The sequence below is a fragment of the Salvelinus fontinalis genome, unplaced genomic scaffold, assembly GCF_029448725.1.
Source record: "Salvelinus fontinalis isolate EN_2023a unplaced genomic scaffold, ASM2944872v1 scaffold_0841, whole genome shotgun sequence".
NCBI classification, from domain to species: domain Eukaryota; kingdom Metazoa; phylum Chordata; class Actinopteri; order Salmoniformes; family Salmonidae; genus Salvelinus; species Salvelinus fontinalis.
In genome coordinates, this window is record NW_026601050.1 from 41,594 (window position 1) to 63,640 (window position 22,047).

General features: G+C 45.7%; 1 protein-coding gene across 2 annotated transcripts in view; it reads left to right on the top strand.

Annotated features, from left to right (window-relative positions):
- LOC129847433 (ubiquitin-conjugating enzyme E2 H) overlaps nt 1-22,047 on the top strand; it is a 36,733-nt gene continuing 14,686 nt past the window's right edge. The window contains exon 1 of one of the 2 annotated variants that reach the window (XM_055915225.1): nt 1-263. In XM_055915225.1, the coding sequence (XP_055771200.1) occupies nt 211-263 (53 nt within the window). In that variant the 5' untranslated portion in view covers nt 1-210. The remainder of the gene's footprint in view (nt 264-22,047) is intronic. The other variant, XM_055915224.1, reaches the window with a different exon arrangement.

A 22,047-nucleotide genomic window follows, 5' to 3' on the forward strand; every position in this document is an offset into this window, starting at 1 on the left:
AATCGGCGGAGGGATAGCAGAAGCTTCAGGACAGTGAGAGCTAGGCAGCGAGAGAGAAGGGCTATACGTTGCTTCAGATAGAGTAGGGGACGTGGAAAGATTTCGTTATACGCATTTGCGACGAAAGCAAATGTAAACTTTGGGATAATACAGCTAGACGTTTGAGCTGCCATCACTTTACGACTTGGTGTTCTACAGTGGAATATAAAAATGTCGTCTCCAAGTCCGGGTAAAAGGCGAATGGATACTGACGTGGTGAAACTGTATCCTTTCAGAACATAAACAACAGAAGAATTAAAGCTAGCTGATAACGTTTTACACTAGTTAGCTAGCGATATTTTTTTCTGTGGTTTTCCATCTTGCTACAGATGACTAGTAATGACAGCTGCTTGAAATGCATAGTTTGTATAATACATTAATAGCATTGATTATTGCTCACGTTTAATGGCAATAACGTTAACTATGTGTATTAAAAAAAAGTGTATTTCTAATGCTAGCTAGCTAACGTTACAGTAGATAACTTGGCTTAGGTAGCTAGCTAACGTTACCTTGATGAATTGCATGCCACAGTTAGCTATGATGCCTAGCTAACGTTAACTAATTAACCAGACCAGGCACAGAGACTGATAGAATGTGTTGCCAAGTTTGTTGATAATTACCTGCTTGTTAGCTTTAGCTATCTTGTTTTTAAACCATTTAAAATGTTGGAACAAGGAGTATAACGTTAATTAGTTTTTTCAAACCAGCCAGGTGTATAAACAAAGCTCAGTATTTTTGACGTGGTTACAGTAGCTAATAATCCCAAATAAAAAAATATTGTCCGGCTAGCTAGCTATCGTTACACAAACGGACATCCTGTTGTTTTGCTCGAGTTGACCTAGCTAGCTATCTTAACTTACCTAGTGGAAAATGCAATTTAAACTTAACGATTTTTATATATTGTATGTATTATTGACCGAAATGACGAACATTGATTAAGACTCAAGCCTGCGGTCATGAAGGCTATTAGCTAAAGCACTTTTTATCCCATTTTCAGGTTGACTTATCATGTTTGTTTACATAACGCTACATGAAAACTGCTTTATTTCGACCATCACTGAGTCTCGAAGGCAAACTAAACGCGAGCCCTATCTGAGATTTGGTCCTCTTCGAAGTATAGCTAGCTATTTTGTTATTTTCTATTAAATTATGAATAACTTATCTATCACGAAAATACCAATCTGTTTATTTGATTAGCTGTTAAGTATGCTTTGCTAGGTAGGCAGAAATATTGGATGTGTATCTATCATAACATGGCTGCATTGCGGAATAGAATAGTTTGCAGAAAAGCTTATTCTCATATTTCGATAACCACTAAAGAACCATTGGCTAGAGAACTACGGCTTAACCATCTAGGATTGTGGGGCTTCATGGACTTGCGTTGTGCTGTCTAATTCTTTACTTTGCTTTCAACAACAACTCGAGAGTTCCCATTTTGTTATAGATCGCTTTCTGCCTTTATACGTCTACAAAGAAAAGAACAAAGGCAATTTAAAAAACTGTTTTTTAAAGTTCATTTTCGTTGTATATGCCAAAGTGCAGTGCAAAATTATTGAAAAATATTCTAGGCCTATTGAAGTTCCCTGCAAGATTCAGGAGGGGGGAGAACAAGTTTTGTTTTTGTCCCCAGTGTGCCCTGCAGTGGAAGGGAGTTTAATGATTGGGTAGGTCTGTTACTACCCGGAAACCAGTAGAGGGTGGGACTAGGAACAGCTGATTGAGTGACCTCAGTTCTTGTTCAAATATGGGGTAGGAGGAGGGGGTTGGAGAAAACCACAAACAAGACTAAGCCCTTCCTCCGCTGAGAGTCACAAAAACAAGTGCTGCAGGGAAAAAGTTGTTGAACAAAGGCAGTTTTTTTCTAGTAGGGTGAAAATGCTTCTTTGTCAATACTTGCTGCTGAACCCTTTGCAGCTCTAGTTAAGCTTTTAGCCTACTTGTGCTTTTTTATTTTGTCATTGGGTGTAGTTTGCCGGAGTTAAATGTGGATAGTGGTCACTTCTAGCAACCGCATTTGTTTCAGCTAGTTTTCGGCTCTTGTCTGTAGCCTGCATGATAGCGATGACAGTGTATTGTGAGCACGCACGAGTGTAGCGCTGTGAAGTGAACCCCAACTGTTCTCTGAAGATGTCACTGTGTCTGTGACGGGTCAGAGCAGGTTTACTCTTACTGGAAGCCACCTGCACAATCACATACAAGGACCTGTGTGTGGGGCATATGTTCAAGAAAAAAAGCTATTTGTGTGCATGCATGGCACGCTTGTGCGGACCTCCATCTACGCTTGAGTTGTCCTTGTTTGTGTATTAGCGGGTTTGGGGTCAGCGAAACTGCGCAGCTGTTTTGTGTGGAGTGTGTCCCTGCAGTAGGCAGCACAGCACAGTCCTCTGTGCTCCAGATCACCACAGCCTCCCCCATGTAACCAAAACCCGAAACTAACGCCATCTTTGGAGAGGGACTTCTTATGGGGCTGACTGACGCCGAGAACAAACCACACACTTAATTTGCTGCGGCACAAGAGAGCTTAAAAATCTGGAGCAAGCTCAATAGGGACTTCATGTCAGAATGGCCTGGCCATGTAACATAGGGTTTGAAACTCTTCCTAAGACAGAAAACAAAATGGGGATCTGCCTGTGACGTTGGCACCTACCTCCATAACATGGAATAGGTCAGGTCTGTCCTTCAGATTGAATGAAACTGTCCCAGTAGAGGTATGGAATGTCTTGTTACACTTCATGCTGCTGTAGGCGCACTCCCTCTTCTGTTTTTCTCTTCTGTCTCCCCCTCTTCTGTTTCTCTCCTTTCCCTCTTTCCGTCTCCCTCTTGATCACTCACACCACATCAACGCTTGCTGTCTGAGTGGCAATGGATCTTGCATCAGTAATGCCTGCAACATGAAATACCTATAATCTACTACATAAATCCACTTCTATCTACTTTTATATGTGACTGTTATAGCTAAGTTACACTGACTGCTTGAATGTTTCCAGTTAATTGGTGACATACTGTACTGGTTGACCGGTATTTTTCTTTCTCAGCATCTCGTGTAGTGGGAATAAGCCTAACCCTGTGTCCTCACTCCTCTTTCACCTGCCTGGGCAGTACTTCACTGGATGGGCATCTTTTCAACAACATGTAGGCTTTGCATTGATCTGTGAAGGTGCACTTGTGTAGGAAGTGGTGCTCGTGAGGACCTGAGAGAGTCTCATTATTCTGTAATTTACCCTGGCTGTGGATCTGGAAGCCCCCAGGACTTCACAACCAACTGAGTACAATGGGCTATTATCTATAGCACTGTCGCTATACGGAATGACTACAAACTATGGTTTAAAAGACTTGGAGAGAGTTGAACAAAGTTTCCTCTTATTGTTAAACACATGGACAAAAATATGTGAGCCATTTTTATATTTGAAGGTAGACATTTAGTATTGAGAATAGGTGTAGCCTACACTTAGCCTAGTATTTCAAAGGTACAGTAGACTTAACCCTAAGCACTGAAAGGGTAGAGCTGCAGCTTTCAATGTGCTTTCAAGCTTACAAGAAATCCTGCTATGCCCTGCGACGAACCATCAAACAGGCAAAGTGTCAATACAGGGTTAAGATTGATTCATACTACACCGTCTCCAACGCTCGTCTTATGTGGCAGGGCTTGCAAACTATTACAGACTACAAAGGGAAGCACAGCCGCGTGCTGCCCAGTGACACAGGCCTACCAGGCGAGCTAAACTTCTTCTATGCTCGCTTCGAGGCAAGCTACACTGAGGCATGCATGATAGCATCAGCTGTTCCGGATGACTTTGTGATCACGCTCTCCGTAGCCGACATGAGTAAGACCTTTAAACAGGTCAACATATACAAGGCTGCAGGGCCAGACAGATTACCAGGACGTGTGCTCCGGGCATGTGCTGACCAACTGGCAGGTGTCTTCACTGACATTTTCAACATGTCCCTGATTGAGTCTGTAATACCAACATGTTTCAAGCAGACCACCATAGTCCCTGTGCCCAAGAACACAAAGGCAACCTGCCTAAATGACTACAGACCCGTAGCACTCACGTCCGTAGCCATGAAGTGCTTTGAAAGGTTGGTAATGGCTCACATCAACACCATTATCCCAGAAAGCACTCCAATTTGCATACCGCCCAAACAGATCCACAGATGATGCAATCTCTATTGCACTCCAAACTGCCCTTTCCCACCTGGACAAAAGGAACACTTATGTGAGAATGTTATTCATTGACTACAGCTCAGCGTTCAACACCATAGTACCCTCAAAGCTCATCACTAAGCTAAGGATCCTGGGACTAAACACCTCCCTCTGCAACTGGATCCTGGACTTCCTGACGGGCCGCCCCCAGGTGATGAGGGTAATTAGCAACACATCTGATCCTCAACACTGGAGCTCCACAGGGGTGCATGCTCAGTTCCCTCCTGTACTCCCAATTCACCCACAACTGCATGGCCAGGCACGAGTCCAACACCATCATTAAGTTTGCAGACGACACAACAGTGTTAGGCCTGATCAATGACGAGACAGCCTATAGGGAGGAGGTCAGAGACCTGGCCGGGTGGTGCCAGAATAACAACATATCCCTCAATGTAACCAATACTAAGGAGATGATTGTGGACTACAGGAAAAGGAGGACCGAGCATGCCCCCATTCCCATCGACGGGGCTGTAGTGGAGCAGGTTGAGAGCTTCAAGTTCCTTGTTGTCCACATCAACATCAAACTAGAATGGTCCAAACACACCAAGACAGTTGTGAAGAGGGCACGACAATGCCTATTCCCCCTCAGGAAACTAAAAAGATTTGTCATGGGTCCTGAGATCCTCAAAAAGTTCTACAGCTGCAACATCGAGAGCATCCTGACTGGTTGCATCACTGCCTGGTACGGCAATTGCTTGGCCTCTGACCGCAAGGCACTACAGAGGGTAGTTCGTACGGCCCAGTACATCACTGGGGCTAAGAAGGCCATAAAAATTGTCAAAGACCCCAGCCACTCCAGTCATAGACTGTTCTCTCTACTACCGCATGGCAAGCGGTACCGGAGTGCCAAGTCCAGGACAAAAATGCTTCTCAACAGTTTTTACCCTCAAGCCATAAGACTCCTGAACAGGTAATCAAATGGCTACCCGGACTATTTGCATTGTGTCCCCCCCCCCCCCCCAACCCCTCTTTTTACACTGCTGCTACTCTGTTTATCATATATGCATAGTCACTTTAACTATACATTCATGTACATACTACCTCAATTGGGCCGACCAACCAGTGCTCCCGCACATTGGCTAACCGGGCTATCTGCATTGTGTCCCGCCACCCACCAACCCCTCTTTTACGCTACTGCTACTCTTCGTTCATCATATATGCATAGTCAATTTAACCATATCTACATGTACATACTACCTCAATCAGCCTGACTAACCGGTGTCTGTATGTAGCCTCGCTACTGTATATAGCCTCGCTACTGTATATAGCCTGTCCTTTTACTATTGTTTTATTTCTTTACTTACCTATTGTTCACCTAACACCTTTTTTGCACTATTGGTTAGAGCCTGTAAGTAAGCATTTCACTGTAAGGTCTACACCTGTTGTATTCGGCGCACGTGACAAATAAACTTTGATTTGATTTGAAGTTGTGCTCGTAGTAGCAACAAGGGAAGATTACTTTTCTGAAGGTGCCCTTAAACATGTAGGGAACTTCTTCCTTACGTTGTTTTTTCTGATGTTGCCCATCTTGTGTTGTACTGAGTCAGTGACACATTTTCCTTACTTGAGAGTTAATCAGGATATGGATATTTTATTTGTATTATTATGGATATTCATAACCAGACATTGTTGTGTAAGGTTAAACCTCTCTCAGGCTGGGCTGGATAGGGCCTGAATCCCCAACTGAAAGCCCATAATAAGTGATTGGATAGCGGATCTCTGAAGCATGTCGGACAGCCAGTGAATCTTCAGGGAGGCTGTCCTATGGGAGCCTGGGGCTGTGTTTTCATGTGCTTCGCTGGGCTGAGTTATCCGTCATCATTCCTGGAGTCGCCTGCCTCAAGGTCCGTCACTCAACTCAGCATCTTTTTGTGCGTGGGGGAAGGGGTCCATTGGGTGAGGTGGTCTGTGTGCATGTGTTATATTGTGTCTTTGCTGAAGTGACTCCAGAAGTGAGGGAGCGAAGGGTTGGGCTGGCAGGAACGCTTCCCTTCTTGTTAGACATTGTGTGGGTCCCATTCCACTGCACACACATCCCAAGCAATGAGTCAATCAGGCAGTCACTGAATGGAATACCAATTCTGGGCTTTAGCTGTCCCGGGTTTGGCCCCGTTGTGCCCCCTCGTCTGACATCCGGCCCTCATCAGCACGCCTTTGTCTGCCCTTACAGGAACCGTGTGACCCCCATCCCTCCCTCTGCTGCTGTGTCAGTCCATGTGATGCCACATTGAACAGGTCCTTCACTGCATGGCCCCTTTATTACAGGCCTGCACTAACTAGATTGCTGGCACACTGTAGGGAAGGAGCCAGTGGTTTTGTGTGGTGACTGAGACAAGGAGAAAAGGCTCCTGTTGAATCAGTGGGGACAATGAGAAAGGCCTATTGGGTATAATAGTAAGTCATATTTACCCTGCTGTATTATTACATTTGTGAGGCTGTTTTACACTTTCAAACATTAGACCCCCACAGCCTCCCGTCTTGTTTTCGCATTGGTCAATATTTGTAACGGTCTTCGTTACGATTCGTAAATCTGTTTCAGGGTTCTATAGCAGGGGCCCAGACCTGAGTGACGGGCTGTGTTTTCCAGGGTCTTGGATCAGGGCATCTGTGACAGTGGGAGATTTGAGGCCCTCTGTAATCCCACAGCGCTAACTGTAAAGGCTTCCTGCACGCATGGCTGAGTCGTCTCAGAAGAACAGATGGACTCCAGTTCCTGTCTTTGTCTCCCAACATTTGCTGCTGTTGCTGCTGCGTGTACATGGCTTGTCCTGTCCAACGGTTTGAAACACTAGGTTACATGTTAATCATTCTCTGGAATAGCAATGTTACCTTATTACAGCATGCTCCATAGCCCATCAGCTGGTTAAATAGAAGTGGAATGAGAGTGAAGTTAATGTGTACAGTAATCAGTCCTATCAACACTTCCCTGGACTGTATCTGGTGATGGGGAGCTCTCTGTGGCTCTCCCTGGATCAGCTTACTAAAAGCAGCCCCTGTCGTGTGTGTTTTTGTGCAATGATTAATTTCACTCCCTTTCCAGCTCCCCGACAAAGGCTGCTGCTAGCTACAGCCGTATCCACCCCACAACAAGCTGCCAAAGATGTCTTCTCTCTGTCCACATCTCCTTTATTCTTAGCTACAGTGAGCAGCACTCTTTAAGCAATTGCCTAGCGTTTTGTTTTTCTCATCCCTCTCCATTCAAAGTAATGCAATCACAAGCCTGCCTGCTTATGGATGGATGCCTGGTTTGGTTGTTTGATCGTACGTGGCACAATGCTCTGTAAATAGATAGTTCATCTAGTGAGGGGGAGAGTGGCGTGGAGTGCTCACCCAGGGAGGGAGTCATTATTACTGCAGTGGGGGGGATTTCACACCAGAGAGGAGACAAAGAGAGAGAGCTAGGCCCTGGAAAGTGCCTGTAGTGTAGCTCACTGATCTAGCTAGCTCTCTCTGTTCCCAGACATGATCTTGTGCTGTGGTAAACATGCTGCGTTGTTGCAGAAGGTAGGTCCCTAAATGGCAGGTAATCCAAAGAAAGAAGACTAGTAGATTGTTGCAGATAGAAATGACATGAGCTGACATGATTCCTTATTCTACATGTCGAAGTGGCATGTTTGTTCTATGTAACATATTTCTATCTGAATGTTCCACAATGCTGTGCGTGCCCCAGGACTGTTCTGTTAGTCAGTGTTGTTTCTGGGTCACACAGGTTTAGCCTTTAGTGGTTTTGTAATGTAGCTCTGTCACAGGCAGCCCCACCTCAAGGGGTAGATGGTACCACCAGGGACAGGGAGGTACTATCAAGGCCTCTATCACCAGGCTGGGTGTGTCTCTCTAGGCCTGGCTGCTAGAGAGCGCCTGGGAAAGGCTGGATCAATTGGTCTAGCAGTCTCAAATCATATACATCAGATTTTATTGGATGAAATTATATAGCGTATCACGATTCTATATCACGATTCAATACTGCAATTTAGTGATTTGATGTTCCAAACACATTGCTTACCATAGTAGGCTATGTCTGCTGCAGAGGTTCAAGAGAGAACCATGAGATATTTGATTACAAATATATGTATATTGCTGATAACATGTTGCCATTTGGGCCTCTGGAGCAAAAATCGGGGTTCCACTTCTCCTTAATTACTCCATGTTGTTTTTTAACCATATCCAGACGTGTGACCCATCCAAAGTACAGTCTGTGACCATGTAGCATAGTAGAGTCTGTGACCAGTACATCTCCAGCACGTACCATAGTAGAGTCTGTGACCAGTACATCTCCAGCATGTACCATAGTAGAGTCTGTGACCAGTACATCTCCAGCACGTACCATAGTAGAGTCTGTGACCAGTACATCTCCAGCACGTACCATAGTAGAGTCTGTGACCATGTAGCTTAGTAGTCTGTGACCAGTACATCTCCAGCACGTACCATAGTAGTCTGTGACCAGTACATCTCCAGCACGTACCATAGTAGAGTCTGTGACCAGTACATCTCCAGCACGTACCATAGTAGAGTCTGTGACCAGTACATCTCCAGCACGTACCATAGTAGAGTCTGTGACCATGTAGCTTAGTAGTCTGTGACCAGTACATCTCCAGCACGTACCATAGTAGTCTGTGACCAGTACATCTCCAGCACGTACCATAGTAGAGTCTGTGACCAGTACATCTCCAGCACGTACCATAGTAGAGTCTGTGACCAGTACATCTCCAGCACGTACCATAGTAGAGTCTGTGACCAGTACATCTCCAGCACGTACCATAGTAGAGTCGGTGACCAGTACATCTCCAGCACGTACCATAGTAGAGTCTGTGACCAGTACATCTCCAGCACGTACCATAGTAGAGTCTGTGACCAGTACATCTCCAGCACGTACCATAGTAGAGTCTGTGACCAGTACATCTCCAGCACGTACCATAGTAGAGTCTGTGACCATGTAGCATAGTAGTCTGTGACCAGTACATCTCCAGCACGTACCATAGTAGAGTCGGTGACCAGTACATCTCCAGCACGTACCATAGTAGAGTCGGTGACCAGTACATCTCCAGCACGTACCATAGTAGAGTCTGTGACCAGTACATCTCCAGCACGTACCATAGTAGAGTCGGTGACCAGTACATCTCCAGCACGTACCATAGTAGAGTCTGTGACCAGTACATCTCCAGCACGTACCATAGTAGAGTCTGTGACCAGTACATCTCCAGCACGTACCATAGTAGAGTCGGTGACCAGTACATTTTCAGCACGTAGCATGGCAGCATTCTACTGCTTGTACTCCACTTCACTCCCCATGCCTCAGTGGGGAAATGCAGTTGGTTATAGATGAGATTTAAATAGAATTGGAATGCCTGAAGCTAGATGACAAGTTAGTAAGATTGCTGTGTATTGTACAGTTAGTCTCAGGGTACAGAATTAAATAGACCATATTATGTTTCTCTGTCTCAGTGTCTTGAAGATGAGCTCTGTGATATCCACTTCTTTTGAGATGCAAGGACCAGTGGAAGTAGGGAAATCAGTCCCTTAAATGTTGTTGAGCTTAACTTGTTGACTTCTATAGGTCACTGTTGCTAGAGAAAGCTAAATGGGCCTATACGTTACTGTAGGTCGCCATATTCAATTCACATCAAAGCTAAGGAAGGAAGTTCACTGCCAGTCTTGGATGGAAACGTATACACTACCATTCAAAAGTTGGGTCACTTAGAAATGTCCTTGTTTTTGAAAGAGAAGCACTTTTTTTGTGCATTTAAAATAACATCAAATTGATCAGAAATACAGTGTAGACATTGTTAATGTAAAAACGGAAGATCTCGTACAACGCTATGTACTACTCCCTTCACAGAACAGCGCATCACGCAGTCGCCTCTTCACTGTTGACGTTGAGACTGGTGTTTTGCGGGTACTATTTAATGAAGCTGCCAGTTGAGGACTTGTGAGGCGTCTGTTTCTCAAACTAGACACTAAATGTACTTGTCCTCTTTCTCAGTTGTGCACCGGGGCCACCCACTCCTTTCTATTCTGGTTAGAGCCAGTTTGCGCTGCTCTGTGAAGGGAGTAGTACACAGCGTTGTACCAGAGCTTAAGTGTCTTGGCAATTTCTCGCATGGAATAGCCTTAATTTCCCAGAACAAGAATAGACTGACGAGTTTCAGAAGAAAGTTCATTGTTGCTGGCCATTTTGAGCCTGTAATCGAGCCCACAAATGCTGATGCTCCAGATACTCAACTAGTCTAAAGATGGCCAGTATTATTGCTTCTTTAATCAGAACAACAGTTTTCAGCTATGCTAACATAATTGTAGAAGGGTTTTCTGATGATCAATTAGCCTTTTAAAATGATAAACCTGGATTAGCTAACACAACGTGCCATTGGAACACAGGAGTGATGGTTGCTGATAATGGTCCTCTGTACGACTGTGTAGATATTCCATAAAAAGTCACCCGTTTCCAGCTACAATAGTAATTTACACCAATAACATTGTCTACACTGTATTTCTGATCAATTTGATGTTATTTTAATGGACAAAACATTTGCTTTTCAAAAACAAGGACATTTCTAAGTGACCCCAAACTTTTGAACAGTAGTGTATATTTGGGATTTGTACAAGAAAAATCTAAGTGTGCCTGACCATCTGGTCATGTAAAACCCCCTGTACTGTAGAAAATAGTATCTGTGGAGAAATGCCGTCATACCCTGTCCTTCAGATGAATAGACATGTTTCTCCTCAGTCTTTCCCGTTTATTTGACTCCGGTGTTGGTTTTAGACTGTTTCCTTTTGGATTTTGCTGCTCCTTTTCAATACTGAATTGGGAGGAAACGGAGAACAACTAAGTGGCAACTTGGTTTATTCTAGGCCAAAAGCTATACGATCATCCAAGTTACAATTTAGGCTTGGGGTTACTGAATGGGTGGTGGGAAGCCCTAGGCTGCGTCCCAAATCTCACTCTATTCCCTACATAGTGCACTACTTTTAACACGAGACCCATGGGATGCAGCTCTAGTCTAAGAGACTGGAGTTGTCCTGCACAACAGGGCTCCAGTTGAGAAGCCCCAGAGCAGTGTTGGAGGAGTGTTGGGACAGTGAGTAAAAGTCGACACAAAACCCTTCCCTGAGGCGAGGGCAGGAAAGGGAAGTGGGAACAGCTGTTGGAAGGCTGCAGCAGTCCCACTCCCTCCTACCGTGGCACCCCACCTGCATTCACTTATCACTGCAGACCAGGGAGTGGAGGGAGGACGACGACAACACCTAGCACTTCAATGATATGGCCTTTTCACAGCCTGATTTCCAAGTTTGTTACATTGACATTGCTTAGGCTAATTGCTTTGCTGCTCTTAAAGCAAAAGCCTAATAGCCTGTCTCAGTAACTGGTCTTTAACTTTCGCATTTTTTGCGAATCATTCAAGACAGCCTGTCTTAAAAAATATATATATATATATTTCACCATTATTTAACCAGGTAGGCTAGTTGAGAACAAGTTCTCATTTGTAACTGCGACCTGGCCAAGATAAAGCAAAGCAGTTCGACACATACAACAACACAGAGTTACACATGGAATAAACAAACTTAGTCAATAATACAGTAGAAAAGTCTATATACAGTGTGTGCAAATTTTTTATTTATTTTTTATTTAACCTTTATTTAACCAGGTAGGCAAATTGAGAACACGTTCTCATTTACAATTGCGACCTGGCCAAGATAAAGCAAAGCAGTTCGACACATACAACAACACATAGTTACACATGGAGTAAAAACAAACATATAGTCAATAATACAGTGAAAAAAATAAAAAAAATAAGTCTATATACAATGTGAGCAAGTGAGGTGAGATAAGGGAGGTGAAGGCAAACAGATATATGTATAAATAAATAAAATATAAAAAGGCCATGGAGGCGAAGTGAGTACAACACAGCAAGTAAAATAAAAACTAAAAAAAACACTGGAATGGTTGGTTTGCATTGGAAGAAAGTGCAAAGTAGAGACAGAAATAATGGGGTGCAAAGGAGCAAAATAAATTAATAAATAAATACAGTAGGTAAAGAGGTAGTTGTTTGGGCTAAATTGTAGATGGGTTATGTACAGGTGCAGTAATCTATGAGCTGCTCTGACAGCTGGTGCTTAAAGCTAGTGAGGGAGATAGGTGTTTCCAGCTTCAGAGATTTTTGTAGTTCGTTCCAGTCATTGGCAGCAGAGAACTGGAAGGAGAGGCGTCCAAAGGAAGAATTGGTTTTGGGGGTGACTAGAGAGATATACCTGCTGGAGCGCGTGCTACGGGTAGGTGCTGCTATGGTGACCAGCGAGCTGAGATAAGGGGGGACTTTACCTAGCAGGGTCTTGTAGATGACCTGGAACCAGTGGGTTTGGCGACGAGTATGAAGCGAGGGCCAGCCAACGAGAGTGTACAGGTCGCAGTGGTGGGTAGTATATGGGGCTTTGTTGACAAAACGGATGGCACTGTGATAGACTGCATCCAATTTATTGAGTAGGGTTTTGGAGGCTATTTTGTAAATGACATCACCGAAGTCGAGGATTGGTAGGATGGTCAGTTTTACAAGGGTATGTTTGGCAGCATGAGTAAAGGATGCTTTGTTGCGGAATAGGAAGCCAATTCTAGATTTGACTTTGGATTGGAGATGTTTGATGTGGGTCTGGAAGGAGAGTTTACAGTCTAACCAGACACCTAGGTATTTGTAGTTGTCCACATATTCTAAGTCAGAGCCGTCCAAAGTAGTGATGTTGGACAGGCGGGCAGGAGCAGGCAGCGATCGGTTGAAGAGCATGCATTTGGTTTTACTTGTATTTAAGAGCAGTTGGAGGCCACGGAAGGAGAGTTGTATGGCATTGAAGCTCGCCTGGAGGGTTGTTAACACAGTGTCAAAAGAAGGGCCAGAAGTATACAGAATAGTGTCGTCTGCGTAGAGGTGGATCAGAGAATCACCAGCAGCAAGAGCGACATCATTGATGTAAACAGAGAAGAGAGTCGGTCCAAGAATTGAACCCTGTGGCACCCCCATAGAGACTGCCAGAGGCCCGGACAACAGACCCTCCGATTTGACACACTGAACTCTATCAGAGAAGTAGTTGGTGAACCAGGCGAGGCAATCATTAGAGAAACCAAGGCTGTCGAGTCTGCCAATGAGGATGTGGTGATTGACAGAGTCAAAAGCCTTGGCCAGGTCAATGAATACGGCTGCACAGTATTGTTTCCTATCGATGGCGGTTACGATATCGTTTATGACCTTGAGCGTGGCTGAGGTGCACCCATGACCAGCTCTGAAACCAAATTGCATAGCGGAGAAGGTGTGGTGTGATTCGAAATGGTCGGTAATCTGTTTGTTGACTTGGCTTTCGAAGACCTTAGAAAGGCAGGGTAGGATAGATATAGGTCTGTAGCAGTTAGGGTCAAGGGTGTCCCCCCCTTTGAAGAGGGGGATAACCGCAGCTGCTTTCCAATCTTTGGGGATCTCAGACGACACGAAAGAGAGGTTGAAGAGGCTAGTAATAGGGGTGGCAACAATTTCAGCAGATAGTTTTAGAAAGAAAGGGTCCAGATTATCTAGCCCGGCTGATTTGTAAGGGTCCAGATTTTGCAGCTCATTAAGAACATCAGCTGACTGTATTTGGGAGAAAGAGAAATGGGGAAGGCTTGGGCGAGTAGCAGAGGGGAGGGCAGTGCTGTTGTCCGGGGTAGGGGTAGCCAGGTGGAAAGCATGGCCAGCCGTAGAAAAATGCTTATTGAAATTCTCAATTATAGTGGATTTGTCGGTGGTGACAGTGTTTCCTATCTTCAGGGCGGTTGGAAGCTGGGAGGAGGTGTTCTTATTCTCCATGGACTTTACGGTGTCCCAGAACTTTTTTGAATTTGTGTTGCAGGAAGCAAATTTCTGCTTGAAAAAGCTAGCCTTGGCTGTTCTAACTGCCTGTGTATATTGGTTTCTGGCTTCCCTGAAAAGTTGCATATCACGGGGGCTGTTCGATGCTAATGCAGAACGCCATAGGATGTTTTTCTGTTGGTTAAGGGCAGTCAGGTCAGGAGAGAACCAAGGGCTATATCTGTTCCTGGTTCTAAATTTCTTGAATGGGGCATGCTTATTCAAGATGGTGAGGAAGGCATTTAAAAAAAATGACCAGGCATCCTCTACTGACGGGATGAGATCAATATCCTTCCAGGATACCCCGGCCAGGTCAATTAGGAAGGCCTGCTCGCTGAAGTGTTTCAGGGAGCGTTTGACAGTGATGAGTGGAGGTCGTTTGACCGCTGACCCATTACGGATGCAGGCAATGAGGCAGTGATCGCTGAGATCTTGGTTAAAAACAGCAGAGGTGTATTTGGAGGGCAAGTTTGTTAGGATGATATCTATGAGGGTACCCGTGTTTACGGAATTGGGGTGGTACCTGGTAGGTTCATTAATAATTTGTGTGAGATTGAGGGCATCAAGCTTAGATTGTAGGGTGGCTGGGGTGTTGAGCATGTTCAAATTTAGGTTGCCTAGCAGCACGAGCTCTGAAGATAGATGGGGGGCAATCAGTTCACATATAGTGTCCAGAGCACAGCTGGGGGCAGAGGGTGGTCTATAGCAGGCGGCAACGGTGAGAGACTTGTTTTTAGAGAGGTGGATTTTTAAAAGTAGAAGTTCAAATTGTTTGGGAACAGACCTGGATAGTATAACAGAACTCTGCAGGCAGTCTTTGCAGTAGATTGCAACACCGCCCCCTTTGGCCGTTCTATCTTGTCTGAAAATATTGTAATTGGGGATAAAAATGTCTGAATTTTTGGTGGTCTTTCTAAGCCAGGATTCAGACACGGCTAAAACATCCGGGTTGGTAGAGTGTGCTAAAGCAGTGAACAAAACAAACTTAGGGAGGAGGCTCCTAATGTTAACATGCATGAAGCCAAGGCTATTACGGTTACAGAAGTCATCAAAAGAGAGCGCCTGGGGAATAGGAGTGGAGCCAGGTACTGCAGGGCCTGGATTCACCTCTACATCACCAGAGGAACAGAGGAGAAGTAGGATAATGGTACGGCTAAAAGCTATGAGAATTGGTCGCCTAGAGCTACTAGAGCAGAGAGTAAAAGGAAGTTTCTGGGGGCGATAAAATAGTTTAAAGGAATAATGTACAGACAAAGGTATGGTAGGATGTGAATACAGTGGAGGTAAACCTAGGTATTGAGTGATGATGAGAGAGATCTTGTCTCTAGAAACATCATTGAAACCAGGTGATGTCATCGCATATGTGGGTGGTGGAACTGCAGGGTTGGATATGGTATAGAGAGCAGTGCTAGAATCTCTACAGTGAAATAAGCCAATAAACACTAACCAGAACAGCAATGGACAAGGCATATTTACATTAAGGAGAGGCAAGCTTAATCGAGTGATCAATAAGGGTCCAGTGAGTAGAGGTTGGTTGGGGTCGTGGCGATCCAGACAGCTGGCCGGGTATATGGCTGTCGGTAGCAGCATAGGATGGAGGTCTGTTTGTAGATACCTCGTGCGTTTCCGTCGGTAGGTTCCGTGTAGTGGGGTTTTGTTCAGATAGCAGCCGATAAGACAGCTAACGATTAGCGGGCCTCAGATGAGCGTTCAGGTAACGCCGGGACGGAGGTGCCGGTTGGATAAATCCCTCGGGCAGATAACGTCGGCAGTCAGTCGTGAAGGCCCGGTAGGGTTCCGTATCTGCAGCAGCAACAAAGAAACGGGTCCGGATGGTGATGGAACTCCTCAGCTGGCTAGCTCCAGCATGATTTGAGTTAGCTCCGGGGTCGACGTAAGCCAATAGTCACACGGTATGCAGCTAGCTAGCTGCGAAATCAAGGTGCAAGTGTCCAGAGGCTGCGGTTGGAATCCGGGGAAACTGAGAGAAAAAAAGTCCCGGAGTGCTCCGGTCCGAGTCGCGTTGCACAAAAGTGCCGGTAGATTATCGAGCTAAAGGAATAGCTGATGACCGCAAAACGTGGGCAGCTGAAACACCAACGCTAGCCAGCAAACCGGCTAATTTCGGGGCAGCTACAGATTAGCTTCTGGCTAGCTATCGGAGTAGCTTCTGGTTAGCTTTCAGGCTAGCTTCTGAATTAGCCCCTGGCTATCTTCCACGATGGATTTTCAGATTGAGGTAAATAATACTTATTGTAATTGGTGAAGCGGGTTGCAGGAAAGCTTTTGCAGGAAAGCTTTTGTAGTTGAGTTCTTGGATAATAAAATAAATAAAAGATATGTGAAGAAAAGGTGTAAATATATATATATATACAGGACACGACACGACAACACGGAAAAATACGTCTGAACTGCTAAGCCACCTTGGTAAGATAAGGGAGGTAAGGCAATAAATAGGCCATGGTGGCGAAGTAATTACAATATAGCAATTAAACACTGGAATGGTAGATGTGCAGAAGATGAATGTGCAAGTAGAGATAATGGGGTGCAAAGGAGCAAGATAGATAGATGAATACAGTATGGGGATGAGGTAGTTGGATGGGCTATGCACAGGTGCAGTGATCTGTGAGCTGCTCTGACAATTGGTACTTAAGCTAGTGAGGGAGATATGAGTCTCCAGCTTCAGTGATTTTTGCAGTTCATTCCAGTCATTGGCAGCAGAGAACTGGAAGGAAAGGTGGCCAAAGGAAGACTTGGCTTTGGGGATGAACAGTGAGATATACCTGCTGGAGCGCGTGCTACGGGTGGGTGCTGCTATGGTGACCAGTAAGTTGAGATAAGGCGGGGCTTTACCTAGCAGAGACTTGTAGATAACCTGGAGCCAGTGGGTGTCTAAGTGTTGATGAAAGTAAAATGGCTGACTTGGTGGCTCCTCAGAAGTTTGGCTATGCTACCGCCCTTGAAGCCTGTGAAGGCACAAGGCCTATATACTCCAGAGGCTGCTAGCTCTGTGAACCCAGCTCTGTCAGTGCAGGCTAATGCTTGGCTAACTCTCCAGCTAACAGCTGCAGTCATGTCCGTGATTCAATAAGGAGTTAATGAACAATAAGGGCGGATGAAGTGATAGATCAGGGCGGGGGGAGAGAGAGGAGCAGGTCACTGGAGTTTCCTGCCGGTGTACTATGGGGAGTTTTAGTTTGGCGGCGAGCAGATTTAATCACGCTCGGAATGGCCCTACTTTTCCTCGTGTTGCCGTGGACTCGGTCGAGGACTGTTGCCATGCCATACTGGTAGCCTGTGTTGTGTTTTGTGTTCCTAGACTCAGTGTAGTGAGGTCACTCACAGTAATCCTGCTTGGCATTGGCACATGGCAACACTTCTGTCTTTCTCTCTCTCTATAATGCCCTATGTCAGAGAGTGGACCTGTCATGTGAGAAAGGACAGCATTGTTGCTGGCTTATTTTTGTGGAGTTCAGCACTCTGTCCTAATATTGGCTCTTCTTTTTTGAACTTGCGTCTTTCTCTAGTTCTTCCTCTCTCCGTCTTCCTCCTCACCCTTAAGGACTTCTTTGTTTCCTGCCTTTCATCTGCAAGGCCTTTGATTGCACATTGGGGCCCAGAGAGAGAGGGGGTGTGTTCAGAAGCACTATTCACCAGTGAACATTGGTGAAAGGTGCCGGTGCACATCTGAGAAGGGCATCTGAGTTCACCCTTTCAAATTAGTCATTTGCTCTATCCTGCCTGGAGTGCAAGATGGGAAGGGTTTGCTGTTGTGGGTCTATTCTCTTGGTCCTTTAAGCCAGGCAAGCTCAATCAAGCACAAATAATGTAGGTAATCCATGTAGGCAGGTAATCAGGGGGTAATTAATGAGCTGACCATGGCATGGGTAGTTGGTAAATATTTGTCCTGCAGCACAAGGCCGGTGTAAAGTGGTACAGTGTTCCAAATGGCACCCTATTCCCTACATAGTGCACTACTTTTTACCAGAGCTCTACTGGAGCCCTATTCCCTACATAGTGCACTATTTTTCACCAGAGCCCTACTGGAGCCCTATTCCCTACATAGTGCACTACCTTTCACCAGAGCCCTACTGGAGCCCTGGCATGAATGGAGGGAGGAGTATGCTGCCTGCCAGCCCTTGGCCTCTGCTCTGCTCTCTCAGCACCTTTATGGTTCATCATCATCCTCTTCTCACTCACACACAGTGACATCACTGTAGCCATCGGCCTTGCAGTGTGCTGTGATGTCATTTGGATTTGTTATGATCACCAGATCTGCCGTGAGGCTAGGTCAGCATTCACCAGGATGATCTCGCTCTCTCTCTGTCTCTCTCTCTCTCTCTGTCTCTCTGTCTGTCTGTCTTTCTCTTTTTTATTTTTTTATAAATATCTTGGCTCTGCAAGAATTTGGAAGTGGGCCTGATACACTTCACAGCATGGGACAGCCATCTATCTTCTGTCTGTTTATGTTGGTGGGAGTTCGATCAGGAGATGTTTTTGTCTGGTCTGCATTCCTCTTGAAGAGAGCTGACTTCACTTCACCTCAGTGTTCAGCCAATGTCGTGTCAGGTCTCTGAATAACTTCCCCATTACTTTGCTTTCTAAAGTGGGAAAATGTTTGAGTGGTTACACCACGTTACAGCACATAGCCATTTATGATAATTATCGTGTTTGTTTTCAGTCTTTTTGCTCCGGGGATATTTTTACTCCGGGTGAGTCAGAGAGGGACGATAGTATTGGTCAGAATGGCCTGAGGGGCTAGGCCCTTAGGCAAGACGTGATGTCTAGACCAGACCAAACCAGTGTTGGTGAGTGTCCAAACAGAATACATTAAAAAACATGTCTGTTGTCTCACAGGGAAGCCGATTGATTGGGCCCCTGAGATATTAGATTATGTGTGTGCGTAACGGGATATTGACCTAATGGCCCTCCGCAGATTATGACTAAATCTATACAGATCCCAGGTGGGGGGATGGAGGGGTGACGAGATGGGAGAAAACAGGAGGGATGAAAGGAAGGATAGGGTGAGTTAGCGACTGCTTCTCCTGTGTCACCATCATGACATATGTCAAACTGGAGTTAGTGGAAGTTCGTATGGAATTGTTAGTAAATTGCAGTAGGACTTGAGAGGCAAGGTAAACCTGCTCATCTCCCTCTGTTTTAGTAGCTGTCAGGCTGCATAGCCAACTGTCTTTTGCTGCATCAGTCAGTGTAACAGTTGGAGTTTAGGCAGGTTAGTAGCCCAACACCCTCTTAACACCTGAGCTGCCCTCACATCACTGTGTGTGTGGAGTTGACAATGACATGGTTTTATTTTCTGGCCAGGAAGAATGAGTGAATAAACTGCTACATAGCTTCCTGGGCTGTCTCAATATAAAAAAAACAGTGGGATCTGACTGTAAAACTGTTACTAAATCATGACGGACGGTGAGACCCTTGAATCCATCGGCGGACGGGTTCGTTCACAGGCCACTGGGTATGGAGGCAGAGAGAGAGTGTGTGTTTCTTCCTGTGTGAATGTATTTTTAGTTTTTGTGTATGCAGGTTTCGTGTGTGTTTTGTGTTCGTGTCTTGCTGTCGTGTATGTTTTGTGTTCATGTCTTGCTGTCGTGTGTGTTTTGTGTTCATGTCTTGCTGTCGTGTGTGTGACCAGACAAAGACAGTAGGTCCTCTGCCACGTGTGATTGGGCCAGGCAAGGCTGGTGTTGGCAGGCCGACTCTGCTCTGTAGGAGATGTAGCTCTATCACCTGTTTAGTGGCCGTGCTCAATATGCCCAGTGTCAGTTAGTCTGTGAGGCGTCTGCTGGTCACTACTGCTGACTCAACCCCATTAATAACCCTAACCCCCTTCTCCTCCTCCCTACCCTCCAGCACATCCCTTTCCCATCCTCAAGGGGAACTTTTGTCTCCTAGTTAACACACTAGTAATTCCCTACTGGTAGATTCCCCTGACATGAAGGCTGGATTAACATGGAGATAAAGACAAAGAGTAGGCCTGAGCTTTCTGATAAAACAGCCCTTTTGATCCCTTGTCTTGAATTGTGTTCAGACAGACTCCTATAGACAGGTACAGCACATGAAGGGTTTGTTTTGTCAATAGTGGCTACTCATAAGTGTGTACATTGTGTCCTCGTTAAGGGATAAGTACTAGGCTGACATGCTGATCAGACCGCACACGCACCATCACTCGCATGTTGATGTTGTCCCCCCACACCAGACGTGATCAGGACACGCAGGTTGAAATATCAATACTCTGAATCAACGATATTAATTTGGGGACAGGTCAAAAAGCATTAAACATTTATGGTAAGTTAGCTAGCTAGCTAGCTTGCTGTTGTCCTGGGATATCAACATTGGGCTGTTATTTTACCTGAAATGCACAAGGTCCTCTACTCCGATAATTAAGTCACAGTTAAAAGGGTCAACAGAGCCCGTTTCTAGTAATCTCTCGTCCTTCAAGCGTCTTTGGACTTGATATGATGGTTGGCAACCACCTTTAATGTGCATTACCACTACCGACTGGAGTGTGAACTTCAGTTCGTTTTTCCATCACCCGGCCTCTCCACTGGTGCAGTGGTCTAAAGCACTGCATCACAGTGCTAGCTGTGCCATTAGAAATTCTGGGGTTGAGTCCAGGCACTGTTGCCGCGACCGGGAGACCCATGGTGAGGCGCACAATTGTCACAGTGTCCGGTTTAGGGGAAGGTTTGGCCGGCAGGTATGTCCTTGTCCCATCGCGCACTAGCAACTCCTGTGGCGGGACGGGTGTAGTGCATGCTGACACGGTCGCCAGGTGTATGGTGTTTCCTCCTACACACTGGTGCGGCTGGCTTCCAGGTTAAGTGGGCATTGGGTCATGAAGCAGTGCGGCTTGGTTGTGTTTCGGAGGACGCACGGCTCTCGACCTTCAACTCTCCCGAGTCGTCCGTACGGGAGTTGCAGCGATGAGACAAGACTGTAACTACCAATTGGATACCACAACATTGGAGAGATAAAGGGATAAAATATATATTTTTATTCTTTCAATCACCAATGTGGGTATATGCTCCTAATAACCAATGAGATGGCACGTGGGTATATGCTCCTAAACAAAACAACGAGAGGCGGGACTTGCAGCGAGTCAGGCGTCACAAACGAAACCAAGTTCTAATTTAGTGCCTGGCTACGCATGAGCATTGTGGCTGCAATGATTGAGTAACATGTATGTGAAAATGTATTTTGTGACGCAAGCGGTGTGGTCAGCGTGTTAGCTGTATTGCTGGCTGGCTGCGGTTTCCTTTAACTTCATCAAATCAACTGATGTCTGTGTTGTATTAGACTCTGTCAAAGCCTTGTTTTGAAATTGTGTCATCCAAAATGGCTATCGGTTGCTACCCAACACACTACAGTACTTCCTTTCTGAGAGCAACACTTCTTGTGACATGTCGGGACTCACTCAATCTGCCCTTGCATGTTCCGCAGAGCTTAAAATAACCTTCAGTTTGATTTAACCCTTTGGGGGTGGGTCACTACTCCACTAATGGGATCCCAGCCTACTCTGTCAGGATCCACAGCCAGCTGCTGCTGTGTGTCAGAACATGATGGCTCTCTGTTTGAATCACTCTCTCTTTTTTTCTCCCTCTTCCTTTCTCTTTTGCTGCTTTTCTCTTCTCTAGCCCCCGCTCTCTCTTCTCTAGCCCCCGCTCTCTCTTCTCTAGCCCCCGCTCTCTCTTCTCTAGACGCCCCGCTCTCTCTTCTCTAGACCCCCCGCTCTCTCTTCTCTAGCCCCCCCGCTCTCTCTTCTCTAGACGCCCCGCTCTCTCTTCTCTAGACCCCCCGCTCTCTCTTCTCTAGACCCCCCGCTCTCTCTTCTCTAGACCCCCCGCTCTCTCTTCTCTAGACCCCCCGCTCTCTCTTCTCTAGACCCCCCGCTCTCTCTTCTCTAGACCCCCCGCTCTCTCT